The sequence below is a fragment of the Pan paniscus genome, chromosome 21 (assembly GCF_029289425.2).
Source record: "Pan paniscus chromosome 21, NHGRI_mPanPan1-v2.0_pri, whole genome shotgun sequence".
Taxonomy (NCBI): Eukaryota; Metazoa; Chordata; class Mammalia; order Primates; family Hominidae; genus Pan; species Pan paniscus.
In genome coordinates this window covers 41,912,023-41,928,063 of record NC_073270.2, presented here as the reverse complement: position 1 = coordinate 41,928,063, position 16,041 = coordinate 41,912,023, and the positions used below count along the sequence as shown (strand labels likewise).

The 16,041-nt window shown below is 48.6% G+C and overlaps 1 protein-coding gene across 50 annotated transcripts in view; it reads right to left on the bottom strand.

The window, feature by feature from the left end:
* EPB41L1 (erythrocyte membrane protein band 4.1 like 1) overlaps positions 1-16,041 on the bottom strand; it is a 77,752-nt gene that overhangs the window by 39,227 nt on the left and 22,484 nt on the right. For all 50 annotated transcript variants that reach the window (XM_063600849.1, XM_063600839.1, XM_063600840.1 and 47 more), the window contains 8 exons: positions 15,485-15,589; positions 14,869-14,911; positions 11,226-11,301; positions 8,238-8,456; positions 5,807-5,894; positions 5,071-5,223; positions 3,219-3,316; positions 2,796-2,971 (listed from right to left, as the gene is read on the bottom strand). In XM_063600849.1, coding sequence (XP_063456919.1) covers positions 2,796-2,971; positions 3,219-3,316; positions 5,071-5,223; positions 5,807-5,894; positions 8,238-8,456; positions 11,226-11,301; positions 14,869-14,911; positions 15,485-15,589 — 958 coding nt within the window. The remainder of the gene's footprint in view (positions 1-2,795; positions 2,972-3,218; positions 3,317-5,070; positions 5,224-5,806; positions 5,895-8,237; positions 8,457-11,225; positions 11,302-14,868; positions 14,912-15,484; positions 15,590-16,041) is intronic.

Sequence of the window (16,041 nt, the reverse complement as noted above, 5' to 3'; positions counted from 1 at the left end):
TCCAAAATGCTTTTCTGAATAGGAAAGGAAGGGGTGGAACTAGACTTCGCATCACGCATTGGGCATAATCCGACTATGCCCGTGGATTGTGTCTTGGTAGAAAATAGGCTGAAAAACACGGGTTTAAAATAACCAGAGCTCAGATTATCCTTGGGGTTGGCCTAGATTTTAAAAAGAGGATAATTATCCTTTCTATTCATATACACTCACTTTGCAAAGTACGCATTTATGCATATATTTCGTTTGATTTACACAATACCCTATGTTGATGGCTGGAATGGGACTGACTTATCCCCATTTTACAGAGGATGACTGGAGACATCAAGAGGGGAAATATCCCACTGGTGACCTTTTGGTGAGTTGGGACAGGGACCAAGGCCTCCTAGCTTAGAGTCCATGCTTCTGTTCCTCTCCGATGAGCTTCACCAGTCTGGGCTAACCTCTGCTGCCTGCCAGAATCTGGGCTTCATTTGGCTCCTGACATAGTAATGGAAGCTACAGGGGAGGGACCTTTCCCTTTGCATAAACCCCAGTTGTCAGTCCTCTGTCTACCCAAGGAGAAGAAGGAGCTTCTTCAGCCTCAGATGAACCCTAGCAGAACTACACATCTTTCAAACATGCACAGGAGTCCTGAGACAGGTCTCATTTTCATATACCAGACAAAGCATCAGACTTTCTTAATCACTTGGCAAACTCCTAGGTATCCTTCCAAACCCTGCCCAGTTGGCACCCTTTCTGCAGAGCCATTTCTGCCCCTTCTAGACTTAATTCCTCCCTCCTCATGGCTACTCTACATTCTACACATGCTTTTCCCATTGCTTGAACCACAAAAAATGCTTACAAACCTGCTATTCTATGAGCTCCTCAAAGGAAAGGGCCAAACCTATTCACTCTAAATACTATACCCAGGACCCAACACAAGGCCTGGCACACATATAACACTCAGAAAATATAAGTAGAACTAACTTGCCTGGAGGCCTGCCCCAAGGTGTTCTGGGAGTATCCACGGTTTCCCTACCCAAGTCCCCACTTTCCACCTTTTTTTTTTTTTTTTTTTTTTTGAGACGGAGTCTTGCTCTGTCACCAGGCTAGAGTACAGTGGCGGTGCAATCTTGGCTCACTGCAACCTTCACCTCCCGGGTTCAAGTGATTCTCCTGCCTGAGCTCCCGAGTAGCTGGGACTACAGGCGCCTGCCACCATGCCTGGCTAATCTTTGTATTTTTAGTAGAGACGAGGTTTCACCATGTTGGCCAGGATGGTCTTGATCTCTGGACCTCGTGATCCACCTGCCTTGGCTTCCCGAAGTGTTGGGATTATAGGTGTGAACCACCGTGCCTGGCCTTTTTATTTTTTATTTTTTTTATTTTTTTTGAGATGGAGTCTCGCTTTGTTGCCCAGGCTGGAATGCAATGGTGTGAGCTCACTGCAACCTCTGCCTCCCAGGTCCAAGCAATTCTCCTGTTTCAGCCTCCCGAGTAGCTGAGATTACAGGCGCATGCCACCACGCCCGGCTAATTTTTGTATTTTTAGTAGAGATGGGGTTTCATCATATTGGTCAGGCTGGTCTCGAACTCCTGACCTCAGGTGATCTGCCCGCCTTGGCCTCCCAAAGTGCTGGGATTACAGGCATGAGTCACCGTGCCCAGCCCCCACTTCCCACCTTTAAGCCACTCTCTACAAACCTAAAAACAATAATGATGGGTACAATTTCTTAAGGTGCTACTATATGCCACAGAATATTTTCTAGGCATGATCTCATTTAGTTTTCCCTAGAACACAGCAAAGTAGGTACTATGTATTTTGTAGAAGAGGAAATAGGCTCAGGGAGTTAAATAAGTTGCTTAAGGTCACCCATCCATTCATTCAGATATTTATGAACCACTTCCAGTGTCCAGAGAACAGCCCACGGTGACTGTCAAGCCGAGATTTGAACTCAGATCTGCATAATTCTGAATCTCCCCAGTGACCCATGTGACTTCCGAACATCACCTACAAACTCTAGTGTGTACATCCTGGGGAGAGACTTGGGCCCTGAAAGGTGCTGATTTAGTAGGTCTGGGGCAAAACCTGGGAATTTTCGTGCTTGCTTAACAATCTCACAGGCGACTCTGATGAAACGTGGTTTGTGCACCACATTTTAAGCCCTGTCTGCTTGCTACAGGACTATATAGGGCCAGTTTTCATTGATGTTAAGGGCATCCATCAATCCAATAGAAATGGGGACAGTGGAGAGTGCCATGTGGTTAGATTGTCAATCAGCCCAGAACCTAGTAGAACCAAAAGAATGACCAAGAACGATGCCCTGGCCTCCCAGCAGATAAGGCATCATCAGCTCCACACTGCAGTCATAAGACACTATTCTCCTAGTATGATGATGACCAGTGCAAGGGACACTAGCCTGCAGCAGAGGGATGCAGGGGAGGAGGGTGAATCAGACCTGCACTGCCAGGCCCAAGGTTAGACCACAGGTTAGACTGGTGGATTGCTAAGCTTCTTGGGTAGGTGGCCCAAACCATATGGCTAAACCTGGGACCCCAAAAGACCACGACTCAGGGAAGTTGTGGGGAATCCAGAGAGTGGTAGTGTCACATCTCAAGTGGGAGTGAGCTCTAGGTTGGGACTAAGCCACCAAGAGCTGCCCAGGGACAGCACTGGTCTTGAGGGGCCAGCCTGGTGCAGATGAACTTGGGATGCATCTACCATTTTCCTGCTCATTCTGCAGAACCCAGCATGCCCACTCCCCCAGTTCCCTCTGAAGACCATTCCCCGCCCAGCCCTCCAATTTGGGCCATACCTCCATCAAGGCTGCGGGACATGGTGTACCGTTTGCTGGAAGAACGCTCAAAGAAGGGTGCAGGCCGGTCAATGAGGGCGCTGGCCTGGCGAGTCTGTGCCTGGGTCCTCCCACTGTACCGGAACTTGGAGCCCATCACCAGGAAGCCCTTGGGTGGGGGCTCAGGGGACACCAGCCTGCAGCAGAGGGATGCAGGGGAGGAGGAAGAATCAGACCTGCACTGCCAGGCCCAAGGTTAGACCACAGCTGGCCTTTCATCCCACTACTCCACCAACTACAACAATTCAAAGTGGTCCAGGAAGGGAGGGACTTGGGGAAAGGGTGGAGGACTTTCCTAGAGTTCTCACTAACTCCTCCCCCTGCTCCCCTCCATACACATGGCCTCTGCCCCATCCCCATTACCCCATCCAAGGTCAGGCTCACCGGAAGAATGTATGATGCTCGATGCAGACCTTCCACAGTCTCTTGGCTGACCGGTGGTTTGGGAGCTTAAAGCCAATTGTGCTCTCAAATTGCTCATACTGGAAAACCAAAAGGGCAGGTTAGAGGCAGGGCCTGAGCTCACTCTCGCCACTAGCCCATTCTTTGTGTTTTTTATTTCATTTGTTTAATGTTTTTTTGAGACACAGGGTCTTGATCATTTGCCCAGGGTGGAGTACAGTGGCGCAATCATAGCTCACTGTAACCTTGAATTCCTGGGCTCAAGAGATCCTCCTGCCTCAGCCTCCCAAGTAGCCAGGACTACAGTCAGACGACACCACACCAGCTAATTTTTTGTAGAGAATGAGTCTCACTATGTTGCCTAGGCTGGTCTCCAACTCCTGGGCTCAAGCAGTCCTCCCACCTCAGCCTCCCAAAATGCTGGGATTACAGACGTGAGTCATTCTTTCTGAACTCTTCTCAGGCATCTGCGACTTTGGCCTGTTCATTCACTGAATCAATAAGGGTGATTGAGCCCTTACTCTGTGATGGGTCCAGTGCTAAACACTAGAGATACATGGAGACCAAGGCAGAAGATTCTAGTAGGGGAAGGGGACCTCCAATAACAAATAAGCAAACAAGATAATTGCAGACACTGATCAGGGCTACAAGGGGAATGAAGGGAGATGTGTGGTGCAGCAGAACTGGGAAGGCATAGGGGCTCCTGTCATCTAAGGAAGAGCAGGGGATCCCCTCTAGACCTAGATCTAGGTGATCTTGAGCTGACATTTGAAGAATGGGAAGGAACCAGCTATGTGAGAAGCGAGAGGGGGACACTTTCAGGTAAAGGAAACATCAAATGCGAAGCACTCAGGCAGGAAAGAGCTCGACTTATTCAAAGATCTCAAGGCCAAAGAGGCTAAAGCACCTTGGGCATGGGGCAGTGTGGCAAGGAATAGGTGGGAGAGGTAGGTGGCCATGGAAGGAGTTTGAAGTTTAGCTCAAGAGCTAAAGAGAGTTCCTGAAAGGTGTAAGCAAGGGTGTGGATGGGAAGGGGGAGTGGGCTTGCCATGATCTGATTAAAGGGACTTTTTAAGATCTCTCCAGCAGCTGTGAGGAAAATGACCTGGAGAGCACCAGAGGCGAGGGAGAAGGCCCTCATAGGCACAGGCAAAAGATGGGGGATGCTGGAGGCGGGTGTGATGGAGAGGAAGAGAAGCAGATGGGTTCATGTTTATTCTACAGGTACAACCAAATGGGCTTTTTGATGGGTGAGATGTGGGTAATTGAAGGAAAAGAGGTGTAGACATATACATGTTTGCATTTGTGTGTGTTGTATGTATAGTCGAGTCTGTGTATCTTAAAATGTGTACAAACTTCCATACTTACAACACCTAAATACATGAACTTTACACAGACATGTATTCATTTATCTGTGTGACCTGAATGTATGTAGTTATATTTCTTCTTTTTTTTCTCCCTTTTTTTTTTTTTGAGACAGAGTCTTGCTCTGTCGCCCAGGCTGGAGTGCAGTGCCAGCTAATTTTGTATTTTTAGTAGAGACGGGGTTTCACCATGTTGGCCAGGCTGGTCTCACACTCCTGACCTCATGTGATCCACCTTCCTCGGCCTTCTAAAGTGCTGGAATTACAGGCATGAGCCACTGCACCTGGCCATATGTGGTTATACTTTTATTTAGACTCCTCTCTCTCTCTCTCTCTCTCTCTCTCTCTCTGTGTGTGTGTGTGTGTGTGTGTGTGTGTGTGTGTGTGTTGGCAGTCCAGGCCCAGCTGCCAGGGTCCACTCCATTCTAGTTGATTCCGGTGAGAAGGAGTGTTTCCCAAGGCAGGCTCACCTCCCCAGGCCGGATCTTGATATAGAAGTTACTCCTCTTGTAGGAGATCTTGAGGATCTTGGGCCAGGCAAAGCGGTTGATTCTCAGCCGGTCCCGGTAGATGAGCAGGCCATTGGCACAAACGCCTAACATGATGTCGATGCCCTCAGAGTCCTGCATGAGAAGAGACCATGGAATGGGAGGCCCGGGGTCCATGCCTGGGGACAGCCTGCCACCCACCCCGAAAACACTGCCCTGTGCGCTGCTTGTAACGAGCTCTCAGGAGCAGGGTTAGAGCCTCCATGCTGGAGTCCCACTGACCAATCCCTCCCATAGTCATTCAGTCATTCACTCATCCATTTAGGTATTTTTTTCACCCACTCACTTGTTTGATCATTTGCTCTGTCAATCACTCAATCATTCATTCATCCAGCAAATATTTAGTGGCACACACTTGGTGCCAGGCTATGTGCCAGGTGCTAGGGATATAGAAATAAACTAAGGCCTACGTCTTTCCCTCACAATGCTCCCAATCTAGCAGTGGCTCAAACAGGTTCATAAATAAAATACATGGAGAAAATAATACAGATCATGAGAAAATAAAAGGTTATGGAACTTCGAGAAATGAGAATGAGAACAGAAAAGGTTTCAAGTTGGAGGTAACACAGGGTCTGGCACACCACGCCCTAGGGAAAGGCCTGATAGTTCTTTGGGGGCACCACCCAGACACTAGGGGAACCCAGGAAGCTGGTGGTACCTTGGCATGGTGCAGGTCTACTCCGTACATGGAAAGCTTCTTGGCATTCTCTAAGAAGTGGATTTCTGCTTCTCCCGGGGTCATCCCCCTGAGGGAAAGAAAGTGATCACAGGTGACCAAGGGAAAGGCCCAGGCTTAGTCCTGCTGTCCAAAGGTGCCCACCATCAGAACCCATGATTCTAGAAAGTCAAATATGCTGAGCCTCACCCTAATCTTTTCCCTCTGCCCTCAGAGCAGGAGGGTGTACCCCAACTCCCACTTCAGCCCACCCAACCCCCAACTTCTGCCAAAGCTCAAGTCCAGTCTTGTTAGTCCAGGGATCATACAAAGGCTGAGCTGGGAGTCAGGATTTTTGCCTCATTCTGCCACTGAGTTGACTGTGAGCTATAAATTCTACTTTTCCATGACTGTAAAACCATTGTTAAGGACATTGTTCATTATAATCACCCAGGGGCTCCTAAATTATTACCCACACAGGATATTTCTTGCAGAATTTAGTATCAGAAGCCACTTAATCTCTCCTAAGGAACAGGTGCACATTCTCCTTTCCAAAAAGAAGAGTTATGTAATTAATCAAGTTCCTTCTTTGCTTTGGCTGCCAGGAAACTTGGACTACATTTTATACTTAGTCACAGCAAACACTTATTGAGTACTATGTGCTGGTTACTGTTCTAAGCACTTTACACATATTAACTCACTGAATCCTCATAACAACTCTGTAAGATAGGTATTATTATTATTCTCATTTTACAGATGAAAAAACCGGCACAGAGACATTGAGTAACTTGTCCAAGGTCACACTGCTATGAAGGAGAAGAGTCAGAATTTGAATCTAGACAATGTGACTTCAGAGTTTATGCTCCTAATCACTTCATTACAGGTCTTGTGTATCCTCCAGGCCTCAGTTTCCTGTGACCTGTCTACCTCTGGGCTGCTGTGTGGGATACTTGGACACGAGATGTCAGTGTGCTTTAGGTCCAAAGAGCTTTAGGGACAGCCCTTAGTATTTCTCCAGCCCATATTGATCTGAACATCTTTCTCTGAATTATTATGACTCTTGCAAATCCTAAGATGTCTTGCTATCTAGGACAGGGATGACAAATAGATGGCAGGCAGGCCACTACTCCCTATTCCTATGCCCAGGTGGATATTGCTAACCTAGGCATTGTAGGGAATCAGTGTCCTACTCAACACAACACCACAGCAGTCGCTATTAACTAAATGGAGTTAGTGTGCGACTCTCAGAGACAGCATTTGCCACCCTTGACCTAGCATTCATCACACCCCAGCAGGCTCTTCCCCACGTACACGATCCCTCCACATCTGACTCTAGCCCTCCTCTCCAGATAACGCCCACAGAACCAAGGCCTCCTAATTCCCTCCATCCTCAATAGTAATGAGACAATATCACCATACTCCTTTCCCTGGGTGCCGCACTTTACAGTTTATAATGCACCTTTACATTATTAATTATATTGAGTCCCCATAACAATCCTGGACTTACAGCCCCAAATACTTCCAGCTTAAAAGGACCCTACAAATCATTTAGTTCCAAGGGTTCCTCTCCAGGGGACCCTGTACAGAAGCAATGGCAAAGGGGAGTATCTGGGTTGTTACAAGGACTGAGAAGGTGTTATGGGCATTTACTGGGTCCCAGGGATGCTGAACATTCTGCACAATGAATTCTCCTGCCCCAAATGCCAATAGTTGAGAGACACTGATAATCTAACTTTGTGCATATACAGGTGAAAAATGGGGCTTAGATAGGTTAAATAACCAGCCTACAATCACACTAGTTAATTATCGTCCAACTGCTGGAACGAGGTACTTTCCCCTGCATGATCAACTGTTCAACCCCTCGATCCACAGACAGCAACACTAACAGCCAACATGCAGTGTGCCTTTAATATGTGCTATTTAGGCTTCCCAACAATCCTACAGGGTGGGTTTAACAGCATCCACCTTGAACAGATGAGGAAACCAAAGCATAGGAAGTGCAATGACCTTCCTGAGATCCTCTAGTTAGAAAGTGGCAGAGCCAGTATAGGAACCCTAGCAGGCTGGCTTTCGGGTCCAAACTTTTGAACTCTACACCAAGATCTAGACATGAGGACACTTACTCAGAGACACAGTAGCGATTATTTTCTCCAGTTGGCAGATAAACTTATTCTCAGAGGCCAAGGACAGGGAATTATCACACCTATAGAGGAGCTTAAGAAACTTGGGTCCCAAAAGGTCATCAAGGCCACACAGCCAGTCACTATCGTTCCTATTTACAGAGATGATTTGCTCTTAGATATACCTCAAGCTAGGGGCAGAGCCAGGCGGGGTACAAACAGCACAGTATGCGGCGGCCTAGGACATTCAGGCCTGCAAGGAAGGCTCCCACTGGCCAAGGAGCCACAGAAGGCCCTGGCTGGCACCCTCTTACCTATATGTCTTATGCAGCTCCATGATCCTCTCCTCCAGCTCCCGGGTCTGGTTAGGGGCGAAGCGGAGCTCGCTGACATAGTTGCCCACATGCTCCTCAGCATCATAGTCACCCAGCTCAGCCTGCACAGCGTAGGAGCCCAGTAGGGCATGCGTGACAAAGGAGCATGGCAGCCGGCCCGTGATGATGTCTGCCCGCAGCTGCAGGCACAGGTAGTATCTGGAGATAGGGGAGAGCCAGCATGGGCACAGGGCCCTACTCCTCCCTAGATCCCCCAAGCACAGCTGTCCATCAGAACTAAATAGAACATAGCTCAGCAGAAAAGTGTGTTTGTAGACATCGGCGCTTCATATATTGACAATCTGGGTATGTCTCATGAGATGGTTTTGCAACATTTCACATGACTTTAAGCATTTTTGTGCATTTCTAAATTTGAGGAATTTGTTTTCTATTATGACAGCATTTTCAATTTCTAACTCAATTTCAAGCTAAATAGGACTACTTTGCTGGTTTGGCCATTACAAAATGTCGTATAGTTTTAATTATACAAGTAATATACTGTATTCATGTTGTGGAAAAATTCACACTTTAGAGGTGACTCTAAATTTCCTCTTGATGACCAGAAATGTATGTGGTTTTGATTTATGGATGTTTCTTACCTGTAAATGGCATCAAATGCTGTCTCTGATTCTAACAGCTCATTTTTTCATACCCAGGCCTTAGAGCCCTCCCATGTCAGCACATGTGACTCTACCCCATTCATTTTAACTTCCACATTGTATTCCATGTCCCAGATGAACCTGCTTGCCAATGCTTTCCCAAAACTTTCTTATTTTGCCTCCAGCTCTAAGTAAATTGTCTGAAAACAAATTGGTTTAAAGAAACATTTCCAACTACCAGGCCATGATTTTTTATAACTTTTATGCACAGTTGGACGATTTTACAATTTTAGAACCATTTAAAACCATTTTTATTGCTTTTTTGGTTACTATGTATTAAAAAAAAGTTTCATTTTTAGCCAACGATGCCTCCCTGTCCATTTTTTGTTATGTTTCACCATTTTTTTCAACTGCCTATTTCTTTTTCTTTTTTTCTTTTTTTGAGATGGAGTCTCACTCTGTCACCCAGGCTGGAGTGCAGTGGCGCGATCTCAGCTCACTGCAACCTCTGACTCTCAGATTCAAGCGATTCTCCTGTCTCAGCCTCCTGAGTAGCTGGGATTACAGCCACATGCCACCACGCCCAGCTAATTTTTGTATTTTTTGTGGAGACAAGGTTTTGCCATGTTGCCCAGACTGGTCTCAAACTCCTGGTCTCAAGCAATCTTCCTGCCATTGTCTCCCAAAGTGCTGGGATTACAGGTGTGAGCCACCACATCTGGGCTTTTTTCTTTTAAGTATCTTTTACTTAAAATAATTCTTACTACTTGGTGACATTATTTCACAGTCAGAACTGAAGTCCTGGCAAAAAGTATGTGCAGCCTCAGTGTGCGCCCAGGGCCAAGGCATAGACTCAGAATCAGTAGCAGCTCAAACATCACAGGCACCGAGTACAGGCTTATGGGCATTCTGTTCAAAAGTCTCAAAATTCAGAAATCACTGCCAAATATTCTGACCAATCTTTCATTTCAATCAATTTGTCATTTTGACCAGTTTATTTCGGGCCTAACTATTTTTGGCAAAATCAGCTGCTATAGCACCCATCTCCTGGGGCCATCTGTGCTAGGCAGGCCTAACTTCCTTCCTGGTGTCCCTGGAAGCACAGTGCCCAGTGTCTGGCACAAACAGGAGAGGTATCAGTAGGGAAGACCAGGGGGATTGAGGCTGTGCTGGCTTAACCTACACAGTCCACTTGGGAATGGAATTTCAGATCTTGCTGCTGCCACATTAGCCCGCACCTGACCTCAGGGCTCAGAACTAGGACTAATGACGCCAAAGCCCAGGCCTGATCTGTTCCAGGAACATCTGTCTTATCTCCCAAGGCCAGAGTCAGCACCTTGACCTTTGGTCGATGGCCTGGCAAACAGGTAATCAACATGAAGATGAAGGAGGGACCCAATGGGAGAGAGGGGCTGGCTTAGGAGCCCTTCCCCTGCTGTAGGGGAACTCCAAGCCCATATTTTATGTTGGGAGTATAAGGCCCATCACCTGGATGACACAGCCCCAGGATATCATGAAGTGAGACTATCTCTTTGGAAAGGGCTTAAGAGAAGGGCTTCCCCCGTTCTGGTTTCCAGAAATGGGATAACCCCACGGAAGCTCCCATCCTGAAGGATGCTTTGCACTCATTTCCAATCTTCAGGCCATGTTATCTACTGGCCCTGAGGCACAACGAGACTGCACACACAGTCCACGCTTGCCCCAACAGCCCAGGCTTTTCTCTGTGGGGAGTCCCAAGACCCACTTGACTTCCACATGCCTGATGTGTGCACAGAGTGGCATGCAGACCAAAGTTCTACGTTCAAAGGCATCCCATTCTACCCTCTCCATACTCCCAATGCTGCAAACTGGTGGCTCACCCAGCACAGCAGCTTTTACATGGGTTTGGTATGTCCCACCCAGAGATGGCCCATGCTATGTTTTTTTAAAGTTTGCATTTGTTGCCAACATTTAGAACTGTGGTTTTTATTCTTTAATCTCTAGGTTCATTTCAACAATCAGGCCCAATTCCTACATGACAGTGATGGCCTGGAGGGGAACAGCAACTGTTTTAGGTGGCTTCTGTCCTCTTAAATCTACAAAAGGCCCCGCAGTTCCCTGTGATACCTCCTCCTCTGACATCAAGGGTCAGCTGCCACTGACCACTGTGCTTGCATCACTGTGTTTCTTACAATGAGTCGGCTTCCTGTGTACGATGCTGTCTGCCTGACCTCGGTAGGCGACTGCATTTGCAGCTGCTGTCACATACTGCCTGTGTCCCCAGGGCCAGGGGCCCTCATCCATAGTCCCACACAGCCAGCACACCTGTCTCTCCCTCCACAGCCCTCACCTTGTGATGTCTTCTGTCAGCTGGGCAGGATCAGGCGGGTAGAACTTGACTGTGAAGGCAAAATTCCAGGGGCTACCTGAGAGGAGATGGGAGAGAGATCAGCGAGGCCCTAACACCCCACTGGGTGGTCCAGATGCACCATCCTCTGGGCAGTTTTTCAAAGTTTCTCCTATCTATAATCTCAGGACAATCCAATCAGGAAGGCTGGAACATTATTCCCATTTGACAGATTAGCAAACTGAGGCCCAAGTTAAGAGACTCGTGAGCTAGCAGTAGGAAGGAAGGTAGAAAGAAAGAAAGAAAGAAAACTGACGCTGCATGCCAGGCACACTGTTAATTGCTTTACAAACATTACTTCAGTAAACCTCACCACAACCCCATGAGTAAGTCCTATGATTAGCCCCATTTTATAGATGAAGACACTGAGGCCCAGGCAGTAAATTAGCCCAAGGTCACCCCGCTTGGAAGTGGCAATGCTGGGGTTCAAACCCAGGCCACCTGGCTCCTTGGTCTACAACCTAGTCTGGGTTGCAGGATGTTAATGATAAGAAAAAAGTCTAGATAATATATTAAACAGGTTTCCTAAATTTGGACTTGTCAGAGCCCTCACCCTGCTACTGTGCACTGCAACTCTCTGAGGGGAACATGCATTCAAGAATTTCCAAAAATGATTTGATCTGTTGTATCCATTTTTCACAGAGCATCCTGAAAGATTAATGTTTCTCAGAACACATGTTGGAAAACTCTGCCCTATATCATGTTGACTCCATCTCAGAAGACAGGATTGGATTATAAACAAGACCTAAAAGGTAAATATAATGGGCTAAATGTAACAAAGGGATATTTTAGGGGGATAAATGCTAACCTCCACACTTAGATGTGAAAAACCAATGGCACACATCTAAGAAGATACACAGGGGAATAAAGGCTGAGGTTATAGCTGGAAGCAAGCTCTGCAAGCACAGAGAAGGGGTGGTCACTTGAGAGGGGATGAAGGCAGGTAGATATGAGGTACTGGACAAAATTAGCGAAAGTCTACATATCCACAACAATGGTCAGACCACCCCTGGGACATTTCAGGTGCCAGGCTCAAAATGGCCCCTGACAAAATGAGAAAGCGAGGCCCATCCATGGCAGGGCTGTGGTCATGGACCACTGGAGGCCACATCATCACTACCATCCTTGTCTCTGCGGTAACCACCATCTGCACCATACAGATGTCACATCTCAAACTCTTACTAGATGCCAGTCACTGTGCTTGCTAAGAACTTTATGCACATGTACAGGGGTTTGATCTTCATAATCATCCTGAAGTTGACTTTCTGTTTTATAGATGAATTCTGAGAGGTTAAGTCACTCTCTCAGGGTCACTCAGCTAGTCAGTGGTAGAGAATGGGGATCCTAACTCTGGCCATCTGGCCCCAGAGCCCAGGCTCCTGACCACACCGACTCCTTGGAAAGAGCAGCTTCAATGAATAACAATGGTCTCCGGAATTCCTACCTCAGGAATAATAATGGTAATAATCAATAATAATAATAAAAATAAATAATAGCTAATCATACTGGGTGCTACTGTGTGCAGGCACCATTCTACATGTAATACTCATTTAACCCTCACAACAACATAAATATAAGTACTAGCATTACCCTGCTTTACAGAGGAGGAAACCAAGGCACAGTCAACACAAGAATCAGGTGGAGTTAACATTCAAATCCAGGCAGTCTGGCCTCAGTGTCTGTCTGCTTAACCATCACACCAGATTGCCTCAGGGAAGCAAGAAGAAAACAGCTACTGAGCACCTACTATGTGCTTGGTGCTGTCCATACATATGTCATTGAACTGTCACCCCCACTTCATGAGGCAGGAACTACTAATCCACTGGCCAAGGAGAAGCAGGGGCCCAGAGAGGTGGAAAGCTTGTCCCAGGTGCCCTACTTTGCCCTACCTTGCCCCAGGTGGACTGAGGTTTGGGAGGAGATACACCCAACTCTGGAGCTCAGGCCACAAGGACCAATGGGACCACCTTCAGAAGGCTGAGGTGCTGTCACAGAGGGCAAAAAATTGCTCCACTGGGGCACCAGAAGGTAGGATGAGGATAAATGGCTGGAAGTTACAGGGGTACAGGCAGAGACTGTGGCTCTCCTGGATAAGGTACTTGCTAGCGATCAAGACTTACTCGATGACTTGGGATGGCTACAAGGAGTGACATCCACCAGGCCTGGGCTGTGCTGGCAGGGGCTGCAGGCCACCTCTGGGAGGGATGCTGAGACCTGACCATTTGGTCCAGCCACCTGTCTTTCCCAAGCTCCTGGTCCTGACCAAACACCACACACTCGGCTGCCTATATGTTTTCCGATCCCTTTAGTCATGAGAGACAGGCCTCCCAGCCAGGCTGGGGCTCCTGGGGGACAGCCTGAAGCCCAGGCGGAGGATCTGTCAGCCCCCCGAGGAGTGCACTCTGTCTGTGTGCCTGCCTCTTTGTCTCCAACTGACAGAACCTTCAGGAAGAATTCCTCGAGCCCCCTCCTGCAGAGTCAGCTGGCATCCCTGGGCCCAGCTGCCCGCTGTCATGGCAACAGGCTCAGCTACAGCTTTCCAGCCAGGGGACCAGGGAGTTCAGGAGAGACCAACCACAGCCAAGGGGGAGGGGCCCTGGGTGGAGGCATCTCTGCCTCGAGGCCCCAGGTCTCCAACTACTCAGGCTGCCTTGCTGAGGCCACCTACCACCCCCTTCTGCCATTTGGGAGCTGCCCCATCCCTTCCCGACATGCTTTCTCTCTCTGGGCCAGAAAGGACAGGTTGTTGGCCTGCTCATCTGCCTTCACCCCAGGCCTTGAAAAGAGCACAGGATGGTGCTGGAAGACCAGGGCTCAAGACCTGGCTCAGCCAACATTTGGCTCTGTGACCTTAGGTAATAACTGCCTCTCTCTGGGCCTCTGAGGAAAGGGTCATTGTTTACTGAAGACTACACCATTCCTGGACAGAAGGGTGGCTGTTTCCAGCCCATCTGCTTGTCCTTTGTCCTAGATGGCTCTGCAGGTCCCTTCTAGAGCTGACGTCCTGAATGTATTTATGATTCCTCTGCTAACTTGCTGTGTGACTCTGCACAGTCGTTTCTCTTCTCTGGGCCTTAGACTTGTCCTTCCCACTCTGGCTTCTCCCAAGATCTGCCATGTGGAGTACACGGACTCATGGATCTGAATGCATTTTCTTTTTTTTTTTTTTTTTTTTCCTTTTTTGAGATGAAATTTTGCTCTGTTGCCCAGGCTGGAGTGCAGTGGCATGATCTCAGCTCACTGCAACCTCTGCCTCCCAGGTCCAAGAGAATCGCTTGAGGCAGTCCCAGTGCCTCAGCCTCCCGAGTAGCTGGGATTACAAGCACCCGCCACCACGCCCAGCTAATGTTTGTATTTTTTTTTTGGTAGGGACAGGCTTTTCCCATGTTGGCCAGGATGGTCTTGAACTCCTGACCTCAAGTGATCCACCCGCCTCAGCCTCGCAAAGTGTTGGGATTACAGGGATGAGCCACAACGCCTGGCCTGAAATGCACTTTCCAAAGGAGGAGAGAGCAGTACAAGGGGGGCTCTCATGGCCTGGAATCCCCTCACCCACCCACCTCCCCAAACACAACAAGCCACTCACTCCGGATCTGCTTCTTGATCTCCTTGGAGGGGTCCAGCCAGTTCTAAAAGAAAAGATAGAGATCTTCAGAGGGAAGACACAGGAAAGGACCTGACTGGGCTGAGAGAGAGAAATATCCTGAAATGGCTGGTCAGCAGCCCCTTGTAGGGAACGCCCTTCCTTGGCTAAGCCTCTTGGTTCCTTTTCCTTGGGACTAGGGGGTGAGGGGAATGGGGCCAGGATTCACCACCAGGCTTGGACCCAGTGCCCGGAGCTGCCACTGCCCTGAGGCAGTCCCAGTGAGCAGGTGATGCATCTGCAATGGGACTGGCAGGAAGAAGGAAACTCAGAGCCTCCCAAGGGTAGGGGAGAAGCTCTAGCAGGGAGCTCCTCAGCTCCCCCAGCAACTCTAGCAGCCAGACCAGGGCTCTCCAAATTCTCATCTGGGGGTGACCTGTATGTCACCAAGAAATGGCTGAGACAGGGAACCGCAGGTGGATAGGGCTGGTTGAGCCTTGGGGACACGCAAACAGAAGATGCTTAATGATTTGAGCACTAATGGATGCTGTGGGGGGTGGCCAGGATTACAGGAGCCTAACGGAAGAGCAGGTCCCACCCTGCTCCCTAGCCCAGGTACCTTCTGGCTGTCGGCATCACAGAAGGTCAGGCCGAAGTAGTCCTTCTCTAGGAGGTTGAGGTGTTCACAGACCAGGTCAAACAGCACCTGGCCCCGGCCATGTTTCTAAGGAGGGAAGCAGAGCAGCTATGAGGCTGAAGCACACCCCGGGGCGAGGCTGGGAGATACCCTAGGCTCCACCAGGACAATTCAAAAACCCCAAGGGCCTTTCGGTGTCTGGACAGGAATGCAGCGCTCCTGCCACCCACTTGGCTCTGCCCTCTGAGTCCTAAGGGATCCTGGGGGTGACAACAATGGCCAGCTCCTTGATGGCCTTCTTCCAAGTTCTGGTGGTGGTTTCTGGACTTTGAGCTTGCTTGGGGAGAAGCTGAAGTGGAAGGCATAGGAAGTGACGGCTTTCTCCTTCCTTTTTAGTGATTAGAAGGAGGCTAACTTAGACCGAAGGAGCAGAAAACCAAGTCCTAAGCTTTGGGTGTGAGAGGAAGAGAAGCCGCCCCTGGAATATGACAGAAGCGGGCAGGGGGAGAAGGGGAGGGCTTGGGACTCAGGGTCACAGT